Raw genomic sequence first — 22,931 nt, 5'->3', positions numbered from 1 at the left:
TGGGTTTGTACGATGAAACAAGTTTGCAAATGTAGCATGGCGCAGGGTGTTGTGAATTGCACGAAACGCAATTAACATGATCTTGAAATTAATGCGTTGTTGAACAGGAAGCAGGAACAGATAGGTTGAATAGAACTTCAGTGATATGGTTAAATTTCCTAGTCTTTGTGATGAGGCGTGCCGCTGTTTCCATGGTCAATCCTTGATGTCACAAAAGAATGTACTAAAAATTCTATTATTGAGCCATTGCCTTGTTGCTCATTAATTAAATTCTGTTAATCAACAATAATGACTCTGTTCATGTTATTTAAATTTAGTATGCAATTTGTTAGCTCCGCTGTCGACTTTGTCGAGCGGAGCTTATCATATGAGTGATTGTCTGTCGTCGTCCGGCATCCGTCGTCCGTGTCAATGTTTTACTTTTTCGACTTCTTCTTGAAAACTACAAGCCTGAATGCTTTGATACTTGGTGTATATGTACCTTGGGTAGACCTCTCAGATTTGTTCATTTCATGATCATATCTTCAATTCTCTAATTTTGGTGAATATTTTTGTCATGTTTGGTAAAAAGTGATATTTTCAACTTCTTGTTAAAAACCGCAAGTCCAATTGCTTTGATATTACATATATAGGTACTACAGGTAGACCTCTCTCAGATTTGTTCATTTTGTAATGATATCTTCAATTCTCTAATTTGGGTGAATATTTTTGTCATTTTTGGTAAAAAGTGATATTTTCAACTTCTTGTTAAAAACCGCAAGTCCAATTGCTTTGATATTATTACATATATAGGTACTACAGGTAGACCTCTCTCAGATTTGTTCATTTTGTAATGATATCTTCAATTCTCTAATTTTGATGAATATTTTTGTCATTTTTGCAGAAAAAGGCTTTTTGAGCATTTTGTATGGAATTTATTTTCACTGATTTTTGATGAGTTTAATGTAAAATATAAGAAAAAAAGTATATTCGCTGGATTTTATTTTCACGGAATCATCCCTTCAGCGAAAATAGCGAAAATAAATTCCAAGCGAAAATAAAGTATTCTACAGTATGTGATTTTAGTTTTGCCCATGATAAAAGCGACAATTCTACGAGTGACAATATTTATCTCACTTTCAAAGAATCCAAACAACGGGCAAGGTACCCACCAATTAACTATGTTATTTTAACTATTTTTTTCAGAACTCTGAGCCAGATGAAACAAAAAAAGCAGAGCAGCAGTTAGATGTTAAGAAACCTCTCGCAAAAGAATCTGTGTCAGATGGAATTTTGGATGAAATGAAACGTAAACAAAAGTTGTCGGAGAATAGAAAGGTGAGCATATTATAACTGTAAACTGTTGAATTTTATGAGAGACAGATTTTAGTAAATTTTACAAGTCACAAAGGGCAAGGTAACCAGTATTTAACTATGTTTAACTACTTTTTCAGAACTCTGCACCAGATGAAACAAAACAAGACAAGCAGATAGATAGTAAGAAAGCTCCAGCAAAGGACTCTCCTACGGAACTTATAAATGTTCCAAAAACGGAAACCCATGTGAATATCACAACCAAACAATCATCATCTCCCAAAGCTGTACGTCAGCCAGGATCTCCAAAACCATCACCACGGAAACTATCTAAAGGAAATGAAGCAGAAGGAGAACCGGGAGAACTAAAATCATCTCCACTACTACTGCGACGTGCATCAGGCAGTCCTAAGACCATATCACCAGCTACAAGTCCTAAGCCAAAGCATAGAATGCTGCTTTCCAAGCAAACTGACTCTGCACCTAAGACAGCTGCTGCTCTTTATTCAGAAGTAAAAGCTAAATCTGCAGAAGCCGTTAATCCAACGCCAAGGCCAAGATCATCACAAGTCATCACAACTAGACCACTATCCTCTGTACCAGCAACTACAACAGACAAAGAATCCAAGGACTCTGTGAGTCCAGTTCCAAGACCCAGATCTAGAGCTATTTCTGGAGCTCATCCACCCACGGAAGTGCCATCTTCACCTACATCCAAACCTGCAAAACCAGCTAAACCTGCTAAGCCCCCGCCCATTATGCCAAAACCAGTTACGAAAAGACCAAGTTCAAGAATAGGTATGAATAATTTATTTAATTATTTCAGTTTCCACATAAATGTACCGTGCCTCACTATTGACAAAATGCCATGATGTATTCTGATATGAATATTCTTTTAGGCTTCGTCCTCAGTGCCCATGCTCAACTATACCCCCCCCCCCCACACACACACACACACACACATTGCGGCATTTCTTTTCTTGGGTTTATGATTGGGTAAGTGCCCAACTCTTCCAAAATGCTCCAAATTTGACTTTTGCGAATACTGGCAATCAGATTTATAATGACCTGTTAACAACTATGAAAGTCAGTTAATACTTGAATTTAAATTCAGTTTATTTTTTACCTTGCCCGTATCTTCAAAGATGGAAGGGAAAGGTATATTAAAGCGAACCTAAATGCGGCCTTAATTTATAGTTGTGTATATTCTAAACTGTATTCGAAATAATATTGCAGTGGTTTAATTTTGTTTTAATTATAACTGTAGCTTGGATAGGCATTTGAAGTGCTTGCAATTAAACACCATGGAGGCCATTCATGGAGGGGAATAAACAACGAACGAACATATTTAACATCCGGGTACTTTTCAAAGCTATGACGTTTTAGTATCTGATCGCAGTCGTATATGCCATTGCACATAGCCGTTCATGCTGCCAAGCATTGTGTACTATTAGTATAAACTCAACTTTTATATGCACAATGTGCATTTTAAAACTTGGGTTAGAGCCTTATGCGTTTGAACCACAGTATTCTGAGAGTGGAAGCCCAATTGCGTTAAAGTACCGTACTTCCCCGATCGTAAGCCCCTCCCGAGTATGAAGCCCATTCCTATATTTTTATTTTTAGGTATTTATCGAGTTGAGAACATTCATGATTATAAGCCCAGAGTGTTTTTACTGGGCGTCGACGCTATTCTTTAAAATATGCGTGTAAAAGGTGTGTTTCATTTCATAATAATCGTGATTGGCATGGTAGTTTGGTTCGTGTTTTTTTATGAGAAAACTCGCATTAATTTCAGAGTACATGGCGAACGTACACAACGTGGTTCGCATCCTTTCTATTCTGTCATTTACTCAGGATGAACCCCGAAGTTGCAATACTGGAGTAATCCATATTTCTTCGAGTAGTAGCTTTCGAAAAGCCAAAAATGTGATCGTTAAGTCGTGTACCTGGTTATTGGGCATGGTTTACTTTGAGACTATCATGAAAGGCCTAGGGTTTGAATGATGTGACATGATGTTGGCGACCGTGAAATTCATCCTCCACGCTAAGTTTACCCACGGTTACTATTAACCGTCATTTATATTTCGGAAATTGCGAATCGCCAGTTTTTAGGGAAAAAATCATCGTTTTTTCGTTGCAATCAGTGCTACAGATCGCATTTTAACATTGCGGTAATTCACTTCCACATTACGTTAAAAAATCATCGTCAATAATCGGAAAATTTCATCATTACGACACATCATTTTGATTGGTTAATGAAAGACATGACCTGTTATGTCAAAGGAAGTTGTTCCAGGTCAAATCGTGCTGAAAAACCTCATGGTGGAAAATTGCTTTGCGTCGAGTTTGCGTACGATCGAAAACATACCAAAACGACTCAAGATAATGATAAATGCCTTCGTCCACTGTTTCCTCACAGATCCTACCCATTATGTCACCGTAAATTCTGACGGTATGTAAATCGTATTGTAATAAAATGTGTGTGTTTTTTTATGAGCATGTTTGTTTCTTCATTGTAAGTGTCGTGGAAATCAATGACGCATATTTTTTTCGAAAATAATATTATTTTCCAGAGCCCGGCGTGGTGAACGAATAATTGTTTTGGATAATTTTTTGTTGTTAGCAAGATGGTTACAGTGTTTAACCCCAAAACAAAATCATCTTTTCTGAGCTGGTCCTCGAGTATAAACTCATCCCTTACTTTTCCCTTACGTGTTCATGCCTCCGGGCTTATGATCAGGGAAGTACGGTATACTGTGAAGATTCAGATCAGTCCAGAGTGAGTGATGAGAGTATATCGTCGACGATGCCCCTTGTTCGGATGATAGTTTTATTTAAAATTACATGGGAGGTCTGTGAACAATCTGCTTGGTGTTCCTGTGACAATTGTCCCATGATTTGCCAGTGCAGCCCCGTGAATACATGGACGAAAATGTTTCCATCACCACCCTACGAACTCAAGATTGCATACTCCAGCATCCATACTTTGAATAATTTGCACGCCGCACAGTGCAATACTGGAAACAGCATTTATTATACAGTTAGACAAAAAACAAAACAAAATGCCTGTCTCGATCAATTGCATATCCATAATGTTTGTATGTTGATACGCTTGTAAATAACATTAACGTAAAAGTCGAAACAACATCAACTAGAAATCAATTCACCAGTCCAGCCAACTATGGCTCCCTAAGTTGCTTATATTTAATCAGATACTATTTCGTCATCATGCTTTGTTACCTTGCCTTTTTATACCTCATGAGGGCGTTTTTTTATGGCAAGATGGCGCAAACGGAAGTCCTTCGCAGGTTTATGGTTTCTCATATTTAAATCATCATAACTCTGAAGATAATCATTTTTTTTAATTTTTTTTTCAAATTTATAATTACTATACATAACTTGATGAATACAAACACCAAAATAGGCTCTATTTAGTTCCCCTTTAAGGGAAAAAATTTGTCCGGCGTTGTCGTCGGCATTGTTGTTAATAATTGTTATTGTGTGCATAATAACTTTACTAATTCTATTCCAAACTTCATCAAACTTGGTCACCTTATTCATCAGTATAAAGTCTTCTCTGAGTTTGAACAACAGATCTCTTGTATGAAAATATCATGCAAAAATTAAGAAAATCTGATAAAATATTTTGACTGTTTCTACTTGACTGATCACTGGTGATACGCATCAAAGGTCACTGATCTCAGTGGAAATATGCATTGTTGTATGTGTTCAATGAAGTAAATCATTTATCTTGTAATAATATCATTGGTAATGTACATGTATCTCCCAAATCCCATGGGAATACTATACTGGGTTTCAAAACCAAATCATGGAGAGATTTTTTGCACATTTTTTGCACATCCACATTTTGAAAAGAAAATTGTACTAAAATATATGTATTCTGTATTTGACAAACAGTTCATTCGACAAATAAAAATTCACAGGAATTTTTTTCAGTTATTAGAACAGAGTTTTTATAATACTAATTTAAAAACGCACTTCAAAAACAAAGATTGCAGTGTTTGAAGATCTTCTCTCTCCACTGGACACCAACTAATTATTTAAGTTGATTTGCATACAAAGCAGAGCTTGCAACATGATAGCTATTCGTAGAGGGTGTTTTTTTTTTACTTTTCATATAATACAGTAGTCACACAATAAGGCAGTTCATATTTGTCTCAGTGAATCATTAATTTTTGACAGACACCTGTACAAAATACTTGGACAAAAGCCAGCTAAGTTATCTTGCATGTTTTATGATTCTATTCACATCTAAATGCAGCACTTTTTTTCTGCGATGAGGCATTTGTTTTTATACTAAAATATCTGAATTACTTTGAATAAAGCTGGAAATTATGTCCCTTAAAATAATTAAACATCTATCAAGGATATTCGGTAGACTGATTCCCCACTGTTGGTTCAACCCCAAAAGTTATTTGTATTCAAAATTAATTATGACAATGCATATTTATATTGAAACAAAATATGATAAAGGAAATAATATTATATAACAAAGGGCAAGGTCACCAGAGTTCAATTATGTTTTAAAATTTCTAATTACCTCTTTTAGTCCCAGTCCTCTCTGTGTTCATCTGTGCGTGCGTGCATGTGTGTGTCCGGACTTGTATCTTCGACTTGCCTGGACCAATTACAATCAAACTTCACACACACGTCATACATAATATTATACATATGCACATCAATTTGTTTTGTGCTGAAAAAAAATTTCAGCCATTCTGGAAATTGATCTTGGATGTTTACGAATGGATTTTGTTCAAAATGAGTACATACAATGGACATTTTGGAACCTTGATGCACATCATTTTGTCATTTTGCTAAGTGCCCATCCCTCTAAAATGCATGATTTTTGAAGCTGAGTACCCTGGCACTAGTCTGAGTACTTAAACTATTTATGACCAGCTTAGTTGAGAATCTTATTGTCCATAGCAACTACTCAGAAAGATGCTTTGTAATGACAGACAGTATGGTAGGTAGTATACTATAAAGTATGAATAAAAACAAACATTTTTAGTGCTTAGCTGCCATAACTTGTCCCTAGCAACCAAAATTTCACCCATATAGTGCATGTACTTTTGCTTTAATGTTTTACATATTAATTCGATGTGTGATAGAATGTTTTGTCACATGGAGATGTTTCTGTTTTTCACTGTCTTTCATATTTGAACTGAATTGTTTGCCCTATTGTGCACATATCACAAAAGTGAAATTGTTTTGAACATCCTTGGTTGGTGGCCATTTTTAAATAAGGTCTTGACCTTCAGCGTAATCTTGTTTTTTATCTCACAGGTGGGTCACCTCCGGTTGTCAGGAAAACTCCACCATCACTAAGAGCAGAAGGAGAAGTAGTCAGAGAAAAACAAAAGTTTTCCGTGAAAGAAAGAGCAAATATATACAGCAAAGGAGGTGTTCCGAAACACACACCGGAAACATCTTTACCGCTTACTGCCAACACTGAGGCTGATTCTGGTAAGTTTTGCTTCATGATCTGATTGTAGAAATATTGACATTAGTTGCATCAATATAATTAGCTTCATTGTACATCCAGCACCAAAAACAATTCGCTTTTTTGGAAAAAGCCATATCACCACTAATTCAAATGTTTAGGAGTAAACAACATCACCAACATTTACGCGTTCCAGGTGATTGACGTCACATTGGAACACTTTTATGTACTCGTGTTTGAGACTGCGTGACAGGGCTCTGCAGCCATCTTCCCATCAAATGGGATTTGATGCGCTATCGTGGCTCAGGCCCAGTCGAATACAAGCACCTGTGAACCTTAACCAAGGTTCCCCCAAAGTCGTATTCATTAGTGAATGAATCTCGGCCAGTTATTGGCCTTCCCGTTGAGTCTATGGTACATTCACCCAGGGTAGCGGTCAGCCCTTTTGATGTTCAGCCTAAGGTAGGTTTTGAACATAGGTCTACTGATCATGAGTCTGAAGCAACAACCACTATGCTACCTGTAACCAGTTACCTCGTCACAGACTTTCTTTGAACCTGTGTGTGTTGAAGTACAGATACATAGTGTATCTCAATGTCATATTCCTCTAGACTTTGGTTTTCCTGTCATATATGATATTCTTATGGAGAGGAAGTAATATGGCGTTACTAGAATTATGCAAATTCATTGATTCAGTTTTATTTGCTTTATAACTTAGTGGATGCACAGAGAAGTAAATCTATTAGTCATTCATCATCTAATGCAATGAACACGAAAGTTGTAATTCCACCACTGCATACGGAAGAATCATGTACCGATGTTGTAGATAATGTCAAGTCAGTAACTCTTAGCGAATCAGAATGTGCTACATCCATGTCTGAAACCAAGAGTGATAACAAAAAGTCTGCTGATGTGAAGGATGCTGGGAAAGGTGAGGATGGAGCAAAGAAGGAACTTGTTAAGGATGATACAATTCAAGTGCAAGAAGGAGAGAAGGATGATGGGAAAGCTGCAGCAACTAAACGTGGTAAACCATCATCGTCTAAGGTAAAGTTGGAGAGTGAAACAATACAAAGTCCTGAGATTGATTTGGAAGGAGAAGGTTTTGTTTTTGTTTAGGTGTTAGTATAGTTTCTGCTGTAGATTTTTATTAATTTTTTACTATTTAATTTTGCTGTATGATCAAATATTGCAATTATGACAAAAATATTATTTTTTATGCATAAAAAATGGAAGTAATTTGAATCATTTCACCAGTTTTCAGAATGCTAGACCCAGCGTAACATAAGCATTCTGATTTTTTGTGTTGCCAAATTTTGCTAGTCTTGATTATAACACATAATTTATAAAGAAAAAAATGTACAGTATCATAAATGTATGATATAAAAATGTTGGAATTACACACAACATAAACAATTACTTTTCAAAATCATTTAATTAAAAAAAATGTAATTTCTTTTCAGATCTGTGTTTTCAAATACCATATTTACTCTATTAACATCTTCAATGCAGAAGTTGCATTTATTTTGTACTTTTTCATTCAAATATGACTTATTTCAACTATGGACACACCTCTGTCATTTATGTTAAGCAGACTCGCTACTAATAGAGTATGGTAATTACAGTATCTTATTTTAAAGGGAGGTAAAACTTTTATTCTTGAACTTGTAGGAAAATATAGAAAATGGGCAAAAGCGGCAATACCATATTTCCTCTATTAATAGCGCATGCGCTTACATAAATCACATTAATTTGTTTGTGGTCAAAATAAGTGATATTTTCATGATACATACATACAACCAATGAAGTTGTATCGCGTATCGCGTGGACGGGTTTCACGTTCTCTGCACGTAATAAGCTCGGTTATTAAGCATCCTTTTTTGGGGATGCCCGGTGGCCGAGGGGAAGACGTGTAGTGGCGTGAAGCTAGGCGATTAGGTGCCGTACGCGAGCGCCGGTTCGAGTCACGCACGCAGTACGTATTTACTATAATTAGACATAGTCTTTACCTTGCCGTTTATTCGGTGTTATTTGCTTACAATGAAATTGTGGGTTTGTATGCGCTTCTATTGGAACTACGGTAGTGTGATTGTAGAAAAGCTTAATATATTTTAATTTTGTGACAAAATAATTACCACACAGTCAATATGTCACAAGTAATTTCAATTGTTTATGTGCAAATGGATGTTATGTTATTTGTCAGGAATGATTTTTATTAGTAATTGCGTTTTTGGACTACCCCCGGTAATTTACTTCGTGTAATTACTTCTGGGGGAGTTGGAGAATAAAAAGAGGTTGTAAGAAAAAAAACAGTTATTAGGAAGAGGTGGTTTTTTGCAGTTACCCATTGAGGGACTAATACTGGCGTAGCTATACGATGTGCAACACACTTGCATGTAAAACTAGTATGGGATAGAGCTGCTGTAAATTCTTCCACTGTGAACAGGCTGTGTTAAATTAGTCCCATTTAGAATAAAGTCTTTACTCAATTTGGTATAGTATGTCTGAATGATGACTTTTTGAATTTGCTAACTTCTTGCTGAAAAGAATATGTTGTCATTTCTTTGAGGCTGCCATTCACAGTAACTATGATTCACCAACAGCGTTCAATGAATTGCGAAATATTGTTTAACGAGATTACTATCACATAGCAAAGTAATATAACACTAAGTCTCCCACATGAAGGCCAGTATAAATTATGCAACCTGGTTGATGTTCTAAGCATACAATTAGCTGATTTATTTAATAACTAAAATTGCCTTCTATATCTGTTAAACTGTTAATGATGTTAGGTTACGATTATTTTTTTTTTTAAATTTTACATTTGTTTTCTCCACTATTTTTTTTTTTTTTTTGCCAGTACAGCAGACAAATGTGTTTACATTGGGACAGTTCACAGTGCTTTTATAAATTTTTGCACCATACGTCTTGCATCGCATTTGAAATTATTGCAGACAAATATGAAAATATCGCTGTATTTTAATAATTTATAATAATTAAGCATTTATATAAAAATTAATTTTGAAAGAAAAAGTAATCCAAGCGAGGTTACTAGTAAACGTGATGCACATGGTTGGGTGAGTGATCAAACTAAATATATATGTTTTCAATCAATCAATCAATCAATCAAGTAGCATCGCCAAAAATGTATTTTATTTTAGCAAATGAGGATAATCTTTCCAATATTCTTTGAGTGAAATTTATGTTTACAACCAAATAATTACTCGTTGTACAAATTGATTTTATTTTAAATTCAAATAAGCCTGTTTCTAAGGAAAGTCTCTTGATGCATCTATATCGATAATACTACCAGGGTGTGCTTTATAGCATCAAATCTAGACCAGTATACAATTACTGCTCTCTTTATTTACAAATTATGTTAGGGATATTAAGGTATATATTGTCATTGTATTTTCATTGTTTTGTTTTTTATGTGATAACAATTCCAAAGCTAGTTACTTTTCTAATAATACTGCTTCACAGAGTTTCTAAGTAAGATAATTACCATTTACGTTCTACTTTTTTTTGAATGTGTAGCTCGACTTGCCTGCCAGGAGAGATTTGCACTTTGTTTCAAACCAAATGTGCATCTATTATATATCATTCGTGCTTTTTATGTTTATTACATCAGCAATAAATTATAAACATTCATAAAGTTGCTGACACACAGTTACTTACTCAAGTCACAGTTTGCTTTGAAAAGAGGTGTTAAATACATGTCTATGAATACTGGGGTAATATAAAATAAAAAAACATCTTTGCTCTCATTAAAAGGTGCTTAAAATAATGTTAAACTTACTCTGGGTAATTGTGAGTATTTGTTTTTATTTTATTTTTCATTTTTTAGTCCCCGTTCGGACACAGTCCGAAAACGGGGACTTATGTTTTGACCTCCGTACGTGCGTCTGTGCGTGCGTCCGGACCTGTATCTTAGAAATGCCTGGACCAATCACAATCAAACTTCACCCATACATCATACATGATATTATACATATGCACGTCAATTTGTTTCACGATCTGATTCAAGATGGCCGAATGACGGCCATTTTTGTGCTAAAAATCATCAAAATCGAGCATTTCTCGGCTGTTTACAGATGGATTTTGTTCAAACTTGGTATATACATTAGACATTATAGGACCTTGATGCACATCATTTTGTTTTATGATCTGATTCAAGATGGCCAAATGGCGGCCATTTTTGTGCTAAAAAATCCAAAAAATCAACCATTTCTCGGCTGTTTACAGATGGATTTTGTTCAAACTTGGTATATACATTAGACATTATGGGACCTTAATGCAAATCATTTTGTTTTTCAGATAAGATTCAAAATGCCTGACTAGCAGCCATTTTGTATATAATGAATGTGGTTCTTGCTTTTATATTTTTTTTTATCAGAAGTACAATTGTTTAAGATTTAGACATTCTCTGAAAATTACTAAACATGCTACTAAACAACATGCAGTGTATCATCTGAAAGCTTAGATAAAGACTAGTGTTATTGGTGAATACAGTGGTGCATATGCCATACAAATGTTTGTTAAAAAGATTACCAGACAGACAATTACTATTGTGCTTTTTTTTCTATTGAAACATTCCAATTATTTCAATATTTTTATCACACGTGATGACCTGTGAATTGCGCAAGTTGTTCATAACACTTTAGGCTAGACGATTTTTTTTTAATTTGTCTTTATCAGCTTTTGTTTTTTAGCTGTGAGCAAATAACTACAGTCATGCTCCGGCAACAAATTATTGCTAATAGTGAAATTGTACATCAGATAATTCCTTAATCAAACTTTGGTATGACATGTACACCAACTTATTCTTCTACATATAAGCTTTCAGGTGATCGCTGAATCACATTAGTTTTTCCTCTGTTACTAACAATTTGATTTTTGGACACAATATTGTATGTTCATATACAAATTGTTTCCTGATTGTCGGGACTTAAAAAAATTAAAGTTTTTTTTGAACACATAATAGTATTCATTAAAACAAGTGCATGTTTTGGTTTAGTGTGACTCTCATGTAAACCTATCCTTATTTTCACATTTTTTCATGCATGTTGCTCATTTATCACTACTTTCTCACCCATTTATTGTTTTCGTGTTGCCCATAGGTAACATTCTTGGTTTGAATTTCTTGCTTTTCATTTGCGCTTTCACTGCCTAGTCAAATCATGCAAATTTACAATCGCCTGTATACTAATATTGCCGCTGATCAAGCTACATCTATGAACACCCAGGTCTATGGGATAATTTCTTTATAGTGCTGTAATAAAAACTACTATCATACATAGACGACACAAATGCGATATTCAGGTAGCACAAATCTGTTTAGAAAAAGGCCATCCTGTGCCATAAAATAAAAATGCATACAAAAATACTACCGGTAGTTTAGGTACTTCATGAAAAACATGTTTATTTTTTTAATCGATAAGTCATTGCCCAGTGCATACTCGTAAAAATACTAACAAATACTGCTAAATTTCTTTCGATTTGTGGGGGCTACGTACCCTCTAGCAATCAAGACTGTTGTTCCTGCACTGCTGTTACAAACATGATTTCAATAGAAGAAATATTTATAGATATTTTCTAAGCATAGTACTATATATATAGTACTGTATTTTGTTGTCGTAGTATAGAATATATAAGTTAAGACATTTTCATGGTATTTTTCACTGCAGAGTTCTATATAATTTGCACAGAATGTAATTTAATTCATTTCCAGGAGGTTGGATAAATATTATTAGCTCTTCTTTATTCTCTGTGCTTGTTTCCTATTATTAATAAATTACAAATTCATTATTTTTTTATGGAAACAAGTTCAAGTACTTTCACTCAGCAAAATATCAAGAAGATGTGTAAAGTTTTTACGTTTTTAGCCACGTCCATCTTTTTATGCATTTTGTTTCATAATGCCCTGGATCACCTGTTTAGTATTACAGAGATATTGTCAGGACGGGGGGAAAAGAGGGGTCTGAATAAATAATATGACAGATAATGTATTATACATATGAAAATGATTTCAAATATAAAGTTCTAAGTTTAATGTTCTTAATATGTCAGTAGTTATGTGTTTTTTTATATACTGTAATTGAATATACCATGGATATATGATGCGGTTAGTCTGTATATGGTGTGTAGTAATATATATGCTAAATCATAACTGATAACTTGATTATCTTCAAAGGTCATATTGGTCACAATTTGTAATAAATTTCATAATCAGGAATACTGTTTTTGTACAATTTGCACGCTGTCTATGAATCACAGAATAAAAGACAATATGCTACTTACAGTATTTTTGTGTTCTTCCTCTTTATTTGGAGCTTGATGTTTAATTTCAGCTTTCCTTGAAATATACATCCAAGTATCCATTCATTACTAGCAGAATATATTCACAAAAGTTTCTCACAAAAATAATGCAATTTAGTACACAGATAATTTATGGTGTTCCTTCATATTTCTACCATAGTTTATTAATAGATTTATCAAATTGGGGTTTCATTTGAAGGATCCTCTTGGTGGTCTTTCCAAAATAGCTGATGCATCTAAGTCTATTAGTGAGAAGACAGAAAAAGATCCCATGTGGTTGCCAGTGATTTTTGTCTCCCACTGGGTCAGTCAGCAAATGTTTCTAAATCTTCCATTTCAGACACTTTTGCATCTCCCGCTCCTCGTCGTTATAAAAAGATTAATTGTCACTTTGTGCGTGCAGCTTAAATTTTTATTTGAATGCGAGCACATCAGGGGGACATACAGCACAATAAACATCGCCATCTCGCATGGAGCAGTTTGATGGCACAGAGTGGCATGGTCAAGATGTTGTTTAGCCAGAATTATGTGTTTATCTGTTTAGGCTTAATTGGGGGAGGCAATTATGTGGCACCTCATCTTGATCTTTATTGGCAGTTCTCAGATGGCTTCAACATGCACTGTTTATGCTGTGATGGCCAGTGTCCCTTGTTGACTAGTCAAGAAATACATAGATATTTTTCTCTCCTTTAATAGCTTCAGGCAGAAGAGGTTGTCTAAAAAACCCGGAACCGAACGTGAAATTAAAAATATTTGGGCGTATGGGTTGTTAAATATAAGTGATATAGCATTAATGGCCTTAGTTTTTATATTATTAATATTAATTATTTTATTATAATCGCAATTTGTAGTTGTGTGTACACTCATTCTAACAATGTGGATGAAATAATAGGCAAAAAGCGCATGTTTACGATGTTTCCGCTTGAGGGCGCACTTCACGTCTTGGGTTGTTGTGTTACACTTAAGTCCTGTGAAGTCCTTGTTGCTTCCAAATATTTTTAATTTCACGTTCCGGTTCCGGTTCCTTTGGACAACCGGCATCACAAGTATGGGGTTTGACCTGGGCGAGACTTGCACTGATTATCACCGGTGACTTCTTCGATACCTTCCAATAACATGAAAATTACTTAATTAAAGCTTGGAAGTTCGCACTCGTTGATCTGCGCAACAGTCAAAGATAAATATGTTGCTCTGGATAAAGCATTTTTTTCACCATTTTTGTTGTCACGTGGTAATTATTATGACAAATGCGAACTTGTCCCTCTATACTCAGGCTTTCAAAACAAATATGCTAAAAAAAGCCGTCATCAAATCCACTACCTTAACGAAGTTGTTCATTTATTTGTTGATTTAGTACATAGCTAATAATTGTTTTCAGTTCGAATATACAGAATTCAAAATTCGTTCCAGTGTAGCATGTATTTGGTAAATACATTGTAATATAATTTGATCAATAATTGAAGTTTTACATTCAATTTGAAAGAATATCTGACTACCCTTCAGAAACCATGTATAATATCAGCCTGTGACTTCTTACTTATTGTTGTGTTTATAATTAAATATAAGTGTTTATAATTAATATAACTTATAAGTAAATAAGTTACGACCAGTTGGTAAGATACAATGAACCAATGTGAAAACAACGCTTAAAGCGCGGTGGTCGTCGCGCAGCGAATGTTGGAATTTCATGTAAATAAACAATGTATTTTACACGCGTTGTATACGTCGCTATGAGTCCCATATCGAACAGGACGCGGCGCGACGACTGCCGCCCTTTAACAATTTTCTATCGTAAGTACTACATACCAGTTAGTATGTTATATTTATTTGGCCCTATGCACCAGACATACAGTTTCTCAATTCCGTATTTTTCGCGATTCGTTTAGATTGGCTCTGAGATAATATTTGAAAGCACGATGTTATCAATATTCGCAACAGGTGGTTGCGTGTTGCTGTCACAGTGGTAACCATGGTTTCGAAGCATGCAGAAGTATAAAATACTTAAAGATAAAATTAGACTTGTTAAACAACGATTTAAATTCTTACTTAACCTTATGTTGTTATCAGTGATAATGTCTTGAATATAGATAACATTTGATGTATTCAGTTCGAAAAATAAGGTTTTGTCTTTAAATAAATTCAATCCCCCCTCTTTCTCAGTAAATATGTTGCAATAAAGGCAATGAAGCCAAGCGGTTGTGGTGAGACGGTGTATGATAGAGGTAAAGTAAATATCAATTTAAATTTTTTTAAAAATAAGTTGATAAAGATCTCTGAGTATCAGTGTCATTCTATCAAGATTATTAAGATGAGTCAAAGGTATATACTTAATCTCCTCACGCATGTGGCTTTTAATACCCTATTCTTTGAAAATATATCCACAACTTTAATACAGCTTGGTCTTGATAATTGGGAGTAGCTGTATTTTTTGTTATTTTTTATTAATTCTCGACTCTTATAGTTAAAATTATGGCATCTATGGTATAGTTCCAGGAAGTTGCATTCAACATCTAAGATCGATTAAATATAAATTAATTTGACATATAAAAGGTATTGTAATTCCAGTATACATGGTAATATATTAGAAAACGTGTTACTGGTGACTAGTCGGTTTAGCTTAAATGTGTGTAATCAGCTATATGAACTCCCAGTCGCCTCCGCGGTCGTAACTGCGCGTGTATGTACAATGGTGTTCCTCTGTTCTGTCCAGCGCTCATGGCGCCCTGCGCTTTGTGTTGTTAACCGCCCTCAGCGTTGAACACAGACTACACGGAAACACGACTAGCTGGTCAAAGCCTGTTATATACACAAGCTAGTAAATACAGGGATAAATACTAATAAACCGACAAACAGAATTGTTGTCATCATTTAATGAGTTATGTGACATCCTATTGCACTTGTTGAATAACATGTGCATACGATATAACCGACTAAGGTACCAAAAAAAACTTGTGAGTTCTGACTGCGGTATACCTTTAATTACAATTTACATAACATTTTCAGATAGTCGGTTTTGTAATTTGTTTAAATTGCCATTACTGTTGTTATTTGCTGTTATAGCTCTATGATTTGTAGTTAAAGATTGGATTACGGGAATCCATGGACCCCTCTACCCAACCCTTAGATGCCCACTTTTTCTCGGTATTACTCATTCGGAAAAAATACTAACTTTTTTATATATCCACGGAGTGTGCAGGTGTCCTCCATACAATTTATGATACATCCCACATCGAGTTCCCTCTGTGCATATATAACTGCACTAGCTGATCCAGACAATTTGTAGTACGACATCGAGTCAATACTGTGATTACTGTGATGCGCCCCTGTCAATCATTACAGCACCGCCCCTCAACACGATGATTACAGTAACTGGGGGGGGGGGGCAAAAAACGACAACATTTTGTTTTCAATTTGTTGTCAGTGTTGCCAGGTGTCACTTTAGAATTGGAAAACTATTCAATAATTACCGACACTGACGCAATCTTGGTAACTATGACATTTCTGTTTTCTATTCTAGAATAGCGCATGGGATAATAATTATATCACGCATCACTGTTTAATTTGACAAGACTCGCCAGACCTATCAAAATGTTCTTTATTACAGTACAATAACGCATTTGTTTGAGACACTTCTGTACTTGTGCACTGCGGAGGCCAAACGCGCTACCCGGGATTCATTCACTACGGATTGACATCTGGATAGCGCCACTACTAAGTACTCTGTCACAAAACATAGAATACACGCTAAAAACCCAACAACAATGACACTATTGACGCTGCAGGTCGGCGTCTTCTACACCGAATAGAAATAGACCGATATAGTTTTGTTATTAGATCAAATTTACCACCAATTAGTTGCACCGACCTGTCATGGGACAGCGCTTCCTGTGACGCATGCGCAAGTGACGACCCCCCCCCCCCCCGTTTTAAATAAAAAAAGTAAGGAAAGATAAATTTGGATTACTTTTTTCATTCAATTTCGAGATTTTGTTCTCGGGTGTTTTTTTTTTGTTTTTTTGTAACTGCGATTAAATAAATAATGTTCTCAACCTAAACTAAATACTGTCTCAACCTTCCGTCACCATTTTTATAATTCGACGAGATCGTCAAGACACGGTTATTCAAGTAGGGTGTGAAAAGTATATACTTATATCCAACTAAGTCTAACTCGTCGATATGTTACAAAGAAACACGTGGCGTATGTTGTTCAATATTGCTCAATTGTTAGATGTGTTCCTACTATAACTAAACCATGCATTCCAAGAGAGTTTATTATTTAGATTCAAATAACCAATAATAACGATTTAAATCCACGTCGTATTGCCTGTAAAATGTTTTAAGGAATGAGTTCCTTAAGACTCCCTCGCCTCTAACCTGAACTCTAATCCTAACACTCCGTCCCCCAATGTATACGCTCCTACATGCGCACAGATAAGCATGTGCGTGTCTTGAAGTTAGGGCATATACAATTAAAGTGGGGGAGGGCACTGGGTTGGATTAGACTTATGGATGATAAGTTTATAAGGAACTACTGTAAAATATTTTAGTTTAGCTGGAATTAATTTTAACTGAAAAGACTTTTTGGGCGTTTTGTGTGAAAAGTTGAATGTAAAATATAGGAAAAATGGGTATATTCGCTGGATTTTATTTTCACTGAATCATTCCTTCAGCGAAAAAAGCGAAAATAAAGTATTTCACAGTATTATCTTTTATTAAGAACTGATATATTCAATTTACTCGTCATTATATCCGATTTATTAGATTTAACACTTTCCACACGCACAGTTGTAACGTTGTTGTTGTTGTTGTTGTTGTTGTTGTTGTTGTTGTTGTTGTTGATGCTGCTAACCAGATTAGCAATAGACGGAGTAGATATGATAATATAATTGATGTGCATACACATGCACTTACTGTCTGCATGACAAACTAACTAAATCAATGCTCGCAATTGCTGAATTGCGGTTGCTATGGACACAGACGTGGTTGCCATCTTGGAATTTACAGTGAATAAAAAGATACTTGTAATAGCATAGTTCAGCGACAAAAACTAGTTCACAGTTTGCAGTTATATCACCTGACTTATATTTGGTTGTCGCTGATAAGTTCACTAAAACATATCTAAGAACTATATGATTAAAAAAATTACATTACAATAAAAAATCTTAAAAAAAAAACTCTAGTGTAATTGTGTGGGTAACGAATAACTACAAAATAGTGACAATGAAATAAAAATGAATCAAAATACACACTTAAAATAGAAATCACATAAAATATTAAGAGAAAATATATTTTGAAAAAATTCATAAAACATGAAATCATTGCTACCATGTTAAAGTCTATCAGACTAATTATACCTTTTCGATATCATTGCTGCAATAACTCAAATTATGTATTCATACAGCTTCAGCTTACATAAGTTATCAGTCTATACTGAGTATAAACTCATCCAAGTGCAATTTGAGGGTATGTTTGTTTGTTTTTAATATATTTCCTCTGACTAATTATTATCACTTAATTTCATTATTAAGGCAACACATTTTATTTTACTTTGTTTATTGGGGCAACGAAACTTTATTTCATTCAGTTTATAGAATTAATGGTATGATTATTTTTCTTAGTTTATAATGCAGTCCATTTAATTATCTCATTCTGCTTATTTTTCTGCATACTAGTACACTGCTGTATTTCTTGAGAAGGGTATTACAAAAAAAAAACTACATGGACGGGTATTTTATTTATTTTTAGGGGTTATGAAAAAACATACAACGTCAAATGAACTTAAATTCCTGACCCCTTATACGTGTTTGTGATTCCCTCATATGATATTCTGATTTATTTTCTAGGTAAAAACTGTGAAGGTAGACGAAAATTTACATATATAGCACAGGAATGATTATAGGAAAGTGTATTCTCGTTAACCCATGTACACCTATACAAAACCAAAAGAATGTTTCTTTACGCATGCGCAAATAGCAGTTGTGATTTCAGAGGTATGACGTCCACCTTACAACGTGACACAGTAGTCATGGTCACGAAATCTGATGAGCTGCACACAATGCCTGTCAAAACAAGGTTACAAGTATTACATCGAAATAAATATTTGATGGGTATTCCGTATATTGCGCAAAATATACATATGAATTTATAAGATTCTGTGGGTTACATTTGAATATGCAAATTAGATTTAAAAATAAATACAGAACTGTTTTTCTCCAATCACGAGTCCCTATATACACCCCTAACCGCTATTGGCGTATCCTTTGTCGTGCATTATTCATTATTCACTGAATTCACTAGCAAAACAGCAACCATAACACAAAGGTTTGATTTACCAGTTCAACTGAAGTTCAAGCAGTAGAATAAGTTTAACTTCTGATCATTCGCAAACTAACACAGTGGATCGAGATGTGTGGCTGTGGCATTGGTTGTTGCGGTTTTCTCGGAGATCGAGACATCGATCGAATTGATGTTTTTGGAACATTGATAAATGCACTGGTATGTCTGGGTGCTGCGGTGGTTACAGCCTGGAGGATTTTTATTGAACACCACTATCTCGTCGACGAATTAGTGTTTTTCATTTGCCTGATTCCTACTGGATTACTCGGTATAGTGGTTGTCATCTTGTTGTTGGCGATTTTGGCTCCGTCGTTAATTTCATCATGTTCCCGTAGTTGCTGTCACCAAAGCAATGCCTACTACGGGTTTTTCTCGTAAGTATGTCGTTTGTTTTATTGATTCTGAGTTTGTATATCTAAGAATGCTTCTCCCGTTAATACATGTATATGTTAAACACGGTTTTTAATGTTGTTTTACAACTTGGAATATTCATATTCATCGAAAGAGCAAACATCAATTATAATAATGAAAATACGATAAACATGTTGTTATCGGGTTACATATTTATATCATCTCAAAAAAACGAACGCGTAAATCTCTCAACCGCGCATATCATTCACAATTTGCACTTGGCTGGCAACACCACCATACAGCTGAAATAATAATTTGAGTGCAACAACCAATGACTATTCGTCATAATTGCCATGACTTTCAAATCTTCGTGTCAGTGTATCAGGTTATTACACGACCTTGTGATTTGTTTTTCGATAAAACGATAAACGTTGACGGATATTGACAAATATGGCGTATGAAATAAATCAATAGCAGCGGCCATTGTATTTTGCTAACCCACGTACTTCTAAACAAAAAAAATGCATTTTTGCACATGCGTAATAGTAGGGTTAAATTCAAAGTATGACGTCCAACTTATAACGTGACTCAGTAACCATAGTCACGAAATTCAATGAACTATACATAATGCCTGCCAAAATAAGGATTGCGTCGTTACAAATACTGTCAAGTCTACCGTCCATGAGTTGCGTGGAATGTTCACACGAATATTTAATGTTTTTTGGTATTTGATTATAGAATGCAATGTGAACAAATTAGAGTCAAAAATAAACAGAAAATTAAATGCGTTTGTTTATTTGCTCTATACACCTCTATCTGTTATTGGCGTATGTTTGTCAATGCATTATACACGACCCATTTATACACGAGTCTGAATTCACTAGCAAAACAAAAAGACATATGACGCCGAAGTTCAAGCTGAGGAATTACAATTCCACACATTGACCATTCGCAGATCAACACAGTTGATTGAGACGTGTAGCCGTGGCATTGCAATTGGCTGTTGCGGTTTTCTCGGAGATCGAGACATGATCAACTTGATGTTTTTGGCAAATGCTCTTGTGTGTCTGGGCACTGTGGTGGCCACGGCCTGGATAATTTTCATCGAAAACCACTATCTTGTCAACGAATTAGTGTTTTTCATTCATGTCTATGTATCCGTGCTATCCAGCTCTAGTACCTAACAGACAGACCAATCAGAGAGCCGCTTATATGCTGCTATCTCCTTCCAAATCTCGCGAACACGTTGTTCGTTTACCAAACCAAACCAAACTTTGTATATCAAAGTCTGCGTTTTTCGTCGAGTTCTTTCTATATTCACTTTTCAATTTGGTGAAGTACGTTTTCAATATTATTTCCATCTCCGTGTGCCAATCACAATCTAAACTGTTGCACCTGTTGTTACCCGCGATCGGCAGATCAAGTTATGGCCTTTAGCCAATGGATGACATATAAAAATCAACTCTATGGGTGTGACCTATGACCTAGGAAGGATTTCGTCAACCTTGTGTATGTACGCATGTGAGACTACCAGGCTGAGTTAAACTAATAATAATAGCTAACGAAACAAAGGGCCTTTTCGCATCGCATCTCTATCGCTATAATTCAACCATTCATTAAAGCACGGTTACTATCTTTTTTAGTAATCGTGATTAAAGTCAATCCACATTGCTTTCACTGTCAGGGTTGGGAGAGTTTAAAATTTCTCGATGAAAGTGGTAATGGTTTATTATTTCCATCGGTTGACGACATGCAGGACACTGGCATCATTGTAGATAATTTTGTCCCGGTACAGCTTGCGAAGACAAAGGATATTCGAGCGTTGAAATAAAGAAATAAGACGTATTTGTCGATTTGTTCGTCTTTGGTTGCAAACAGTAATCAGCAACGCAACCAGTGTATAGAGTTTACTTTTTATTTACGACACACTGAAAGGACCTGTGTCAGCACAGTATCGTTATTACAGAGTCCACAGAATTGTAGTGGAAGCCACGTAATAATTGGATCAACAATGTCGGAACATGGAGGTATAAACATGGTCTGAATGACGAACCCTCAGCCGTATGTCACAGTTGCCATGGTCATGTTTACTATATTGGTATATATATTAAATATATAACAGCCGACAATAGTAAATAGTAATAGTACAAATAAATTGATATCGTTTTAGAACGCACCAAGCAATATACTAGTAATACAAAAGGGCAGGATAAATCTATGAAGTCAATATGAGGCACTGAGTTACTTTCGTTGACTGGAAAATATGCTTTGAGAATTGATTCAGATTATACCTATGTCTCTTGGCAAATTGTTCTACTGTAAACTGGCATATGTTTCTTAGATCAGAGTAGAATGAACACATAAGAGCCAAATGGTACTTATTATTTTCAAACTTAATAATGGACACTCTCTGCCCTCTAGTGGCCGTGGGACACCCAATCTCCTGTCGTGTTCAACTTCCATAATTTGCATACTTAGGATTCAGTCACCTGTCGTGTCCGCGGTGGTCGTCGCGCCACGCATGCGTGATATATGGGTCTCATATAGACAAAGATGGCGATTTTTACTGTTGCGCAGTACAAATTGAGAGGTTGCCAAGCTTTAATTAGATGATTTGTATGGTGATTTGAGGGTATCGAAAGAGTCGCCGGCGGTAATTAGTGCAAGTGGTGTCAAAATAAAAAAAAAACGTATTTGCGATTTCATAAGAAAAGCGCATTGGATTGAAGGAAAATCAATGTTTATCAACACAAATGTCGCGACGACCACCGCCCTTTAAGTGCAATTAACATAATTGATGTATGACTAATTTCAGATGGTGTGACCCTTTATTTCTGATGGTCCTTCAAGTATTAGTATGGGTGCCGTATGTCAGCTTCAGCCGTATCGAGATTGTGCATAGCGGCGCCAATATTTCTTTGGAAGACGCCACATATTACGACCGACTGCAACTATACGATATGGCAGATTGGCCGGTGGCAGCGGACGGCTATGTTCTGGTAATCACATGTAATTTACTAGTATCGTAATACTTATGCTGACATTCACAGCCTGCAAATTCGACAGTGTGTCCGCAATTAACTTTTCATACGAGTAGCGAAGAAATCTTGCTGTGATGTGAAAATGATGTGGACATGTGTGGAAAATTAACTACTCTGTTTGTTTG

The 22,931-nt window shown here is 35.4% G+C and overlaps 1 protein-coding gene across 2 annotated transcripts in view; it reads left to right on the top strand.

The window, feature by feature from the left end:
• LOC102804835 (uncharacterized) overlaps nucleotides 1-22,604 on the top strand; it is a 74,187-nt gene extending 51,583 nt beyond the window's left edge. Inside the window, exons 31-35 of one of the 2 annotated variants that reach the window (XM_085500402.1) lie at nucleotides 1,186-1,317; nucleotides 1,434-2,091; nucleotides 6,604-6,783; nucleotides 7,479-7,807; nucleotides 22,581-22,604. In XM_085500402.1, coding sequence (XP_085356528.1) covers nucleotides 1,186-1,317; nucleotides 1,434-2,091; nucleotides 6,604-6,783; nucleotides 7,479-7,807; nucleotides 22,581-22,589 — 1,308 coding nt within the window. In that variant the 3' untranslated portion in view covers nucleotides 22,590-22,604. Of the gene's footprint in view, nucleotides 1-1,185; nucleotides 1,318-1,433; nucleotides 2,092-6,603; nucleotides 6,784-7,478; nucleotides 13,065-22,580 lie in introns of those variants that run through there. The other variant, XM_085500401.1, reaches the window with a different exon arrangement.
• The last annotated feature ends 327 nt before the right edge of the window (nucleotides 22,605-22,931 follow it).

Source organism: Saccoglossus kowalevskii, chromosome 6 (genome assembly GCF_978046115.1).
Source record: "Saccoglossus kowalevskii chromosome 6, keSacKowa6.1, whole genome shotgun sequence".
Classification (NCBI taxonomy): Eukaryota; Metazoa; Hemichordata; class Enteropneusta; family Harrimaniidae; genus Saccoglossus; species Saccoglossus kowalevskii.
Note: the sequence above shows the minus strand (reverse complement) of the source record. Positions and strands in the feature narration are given on the sequence as shown.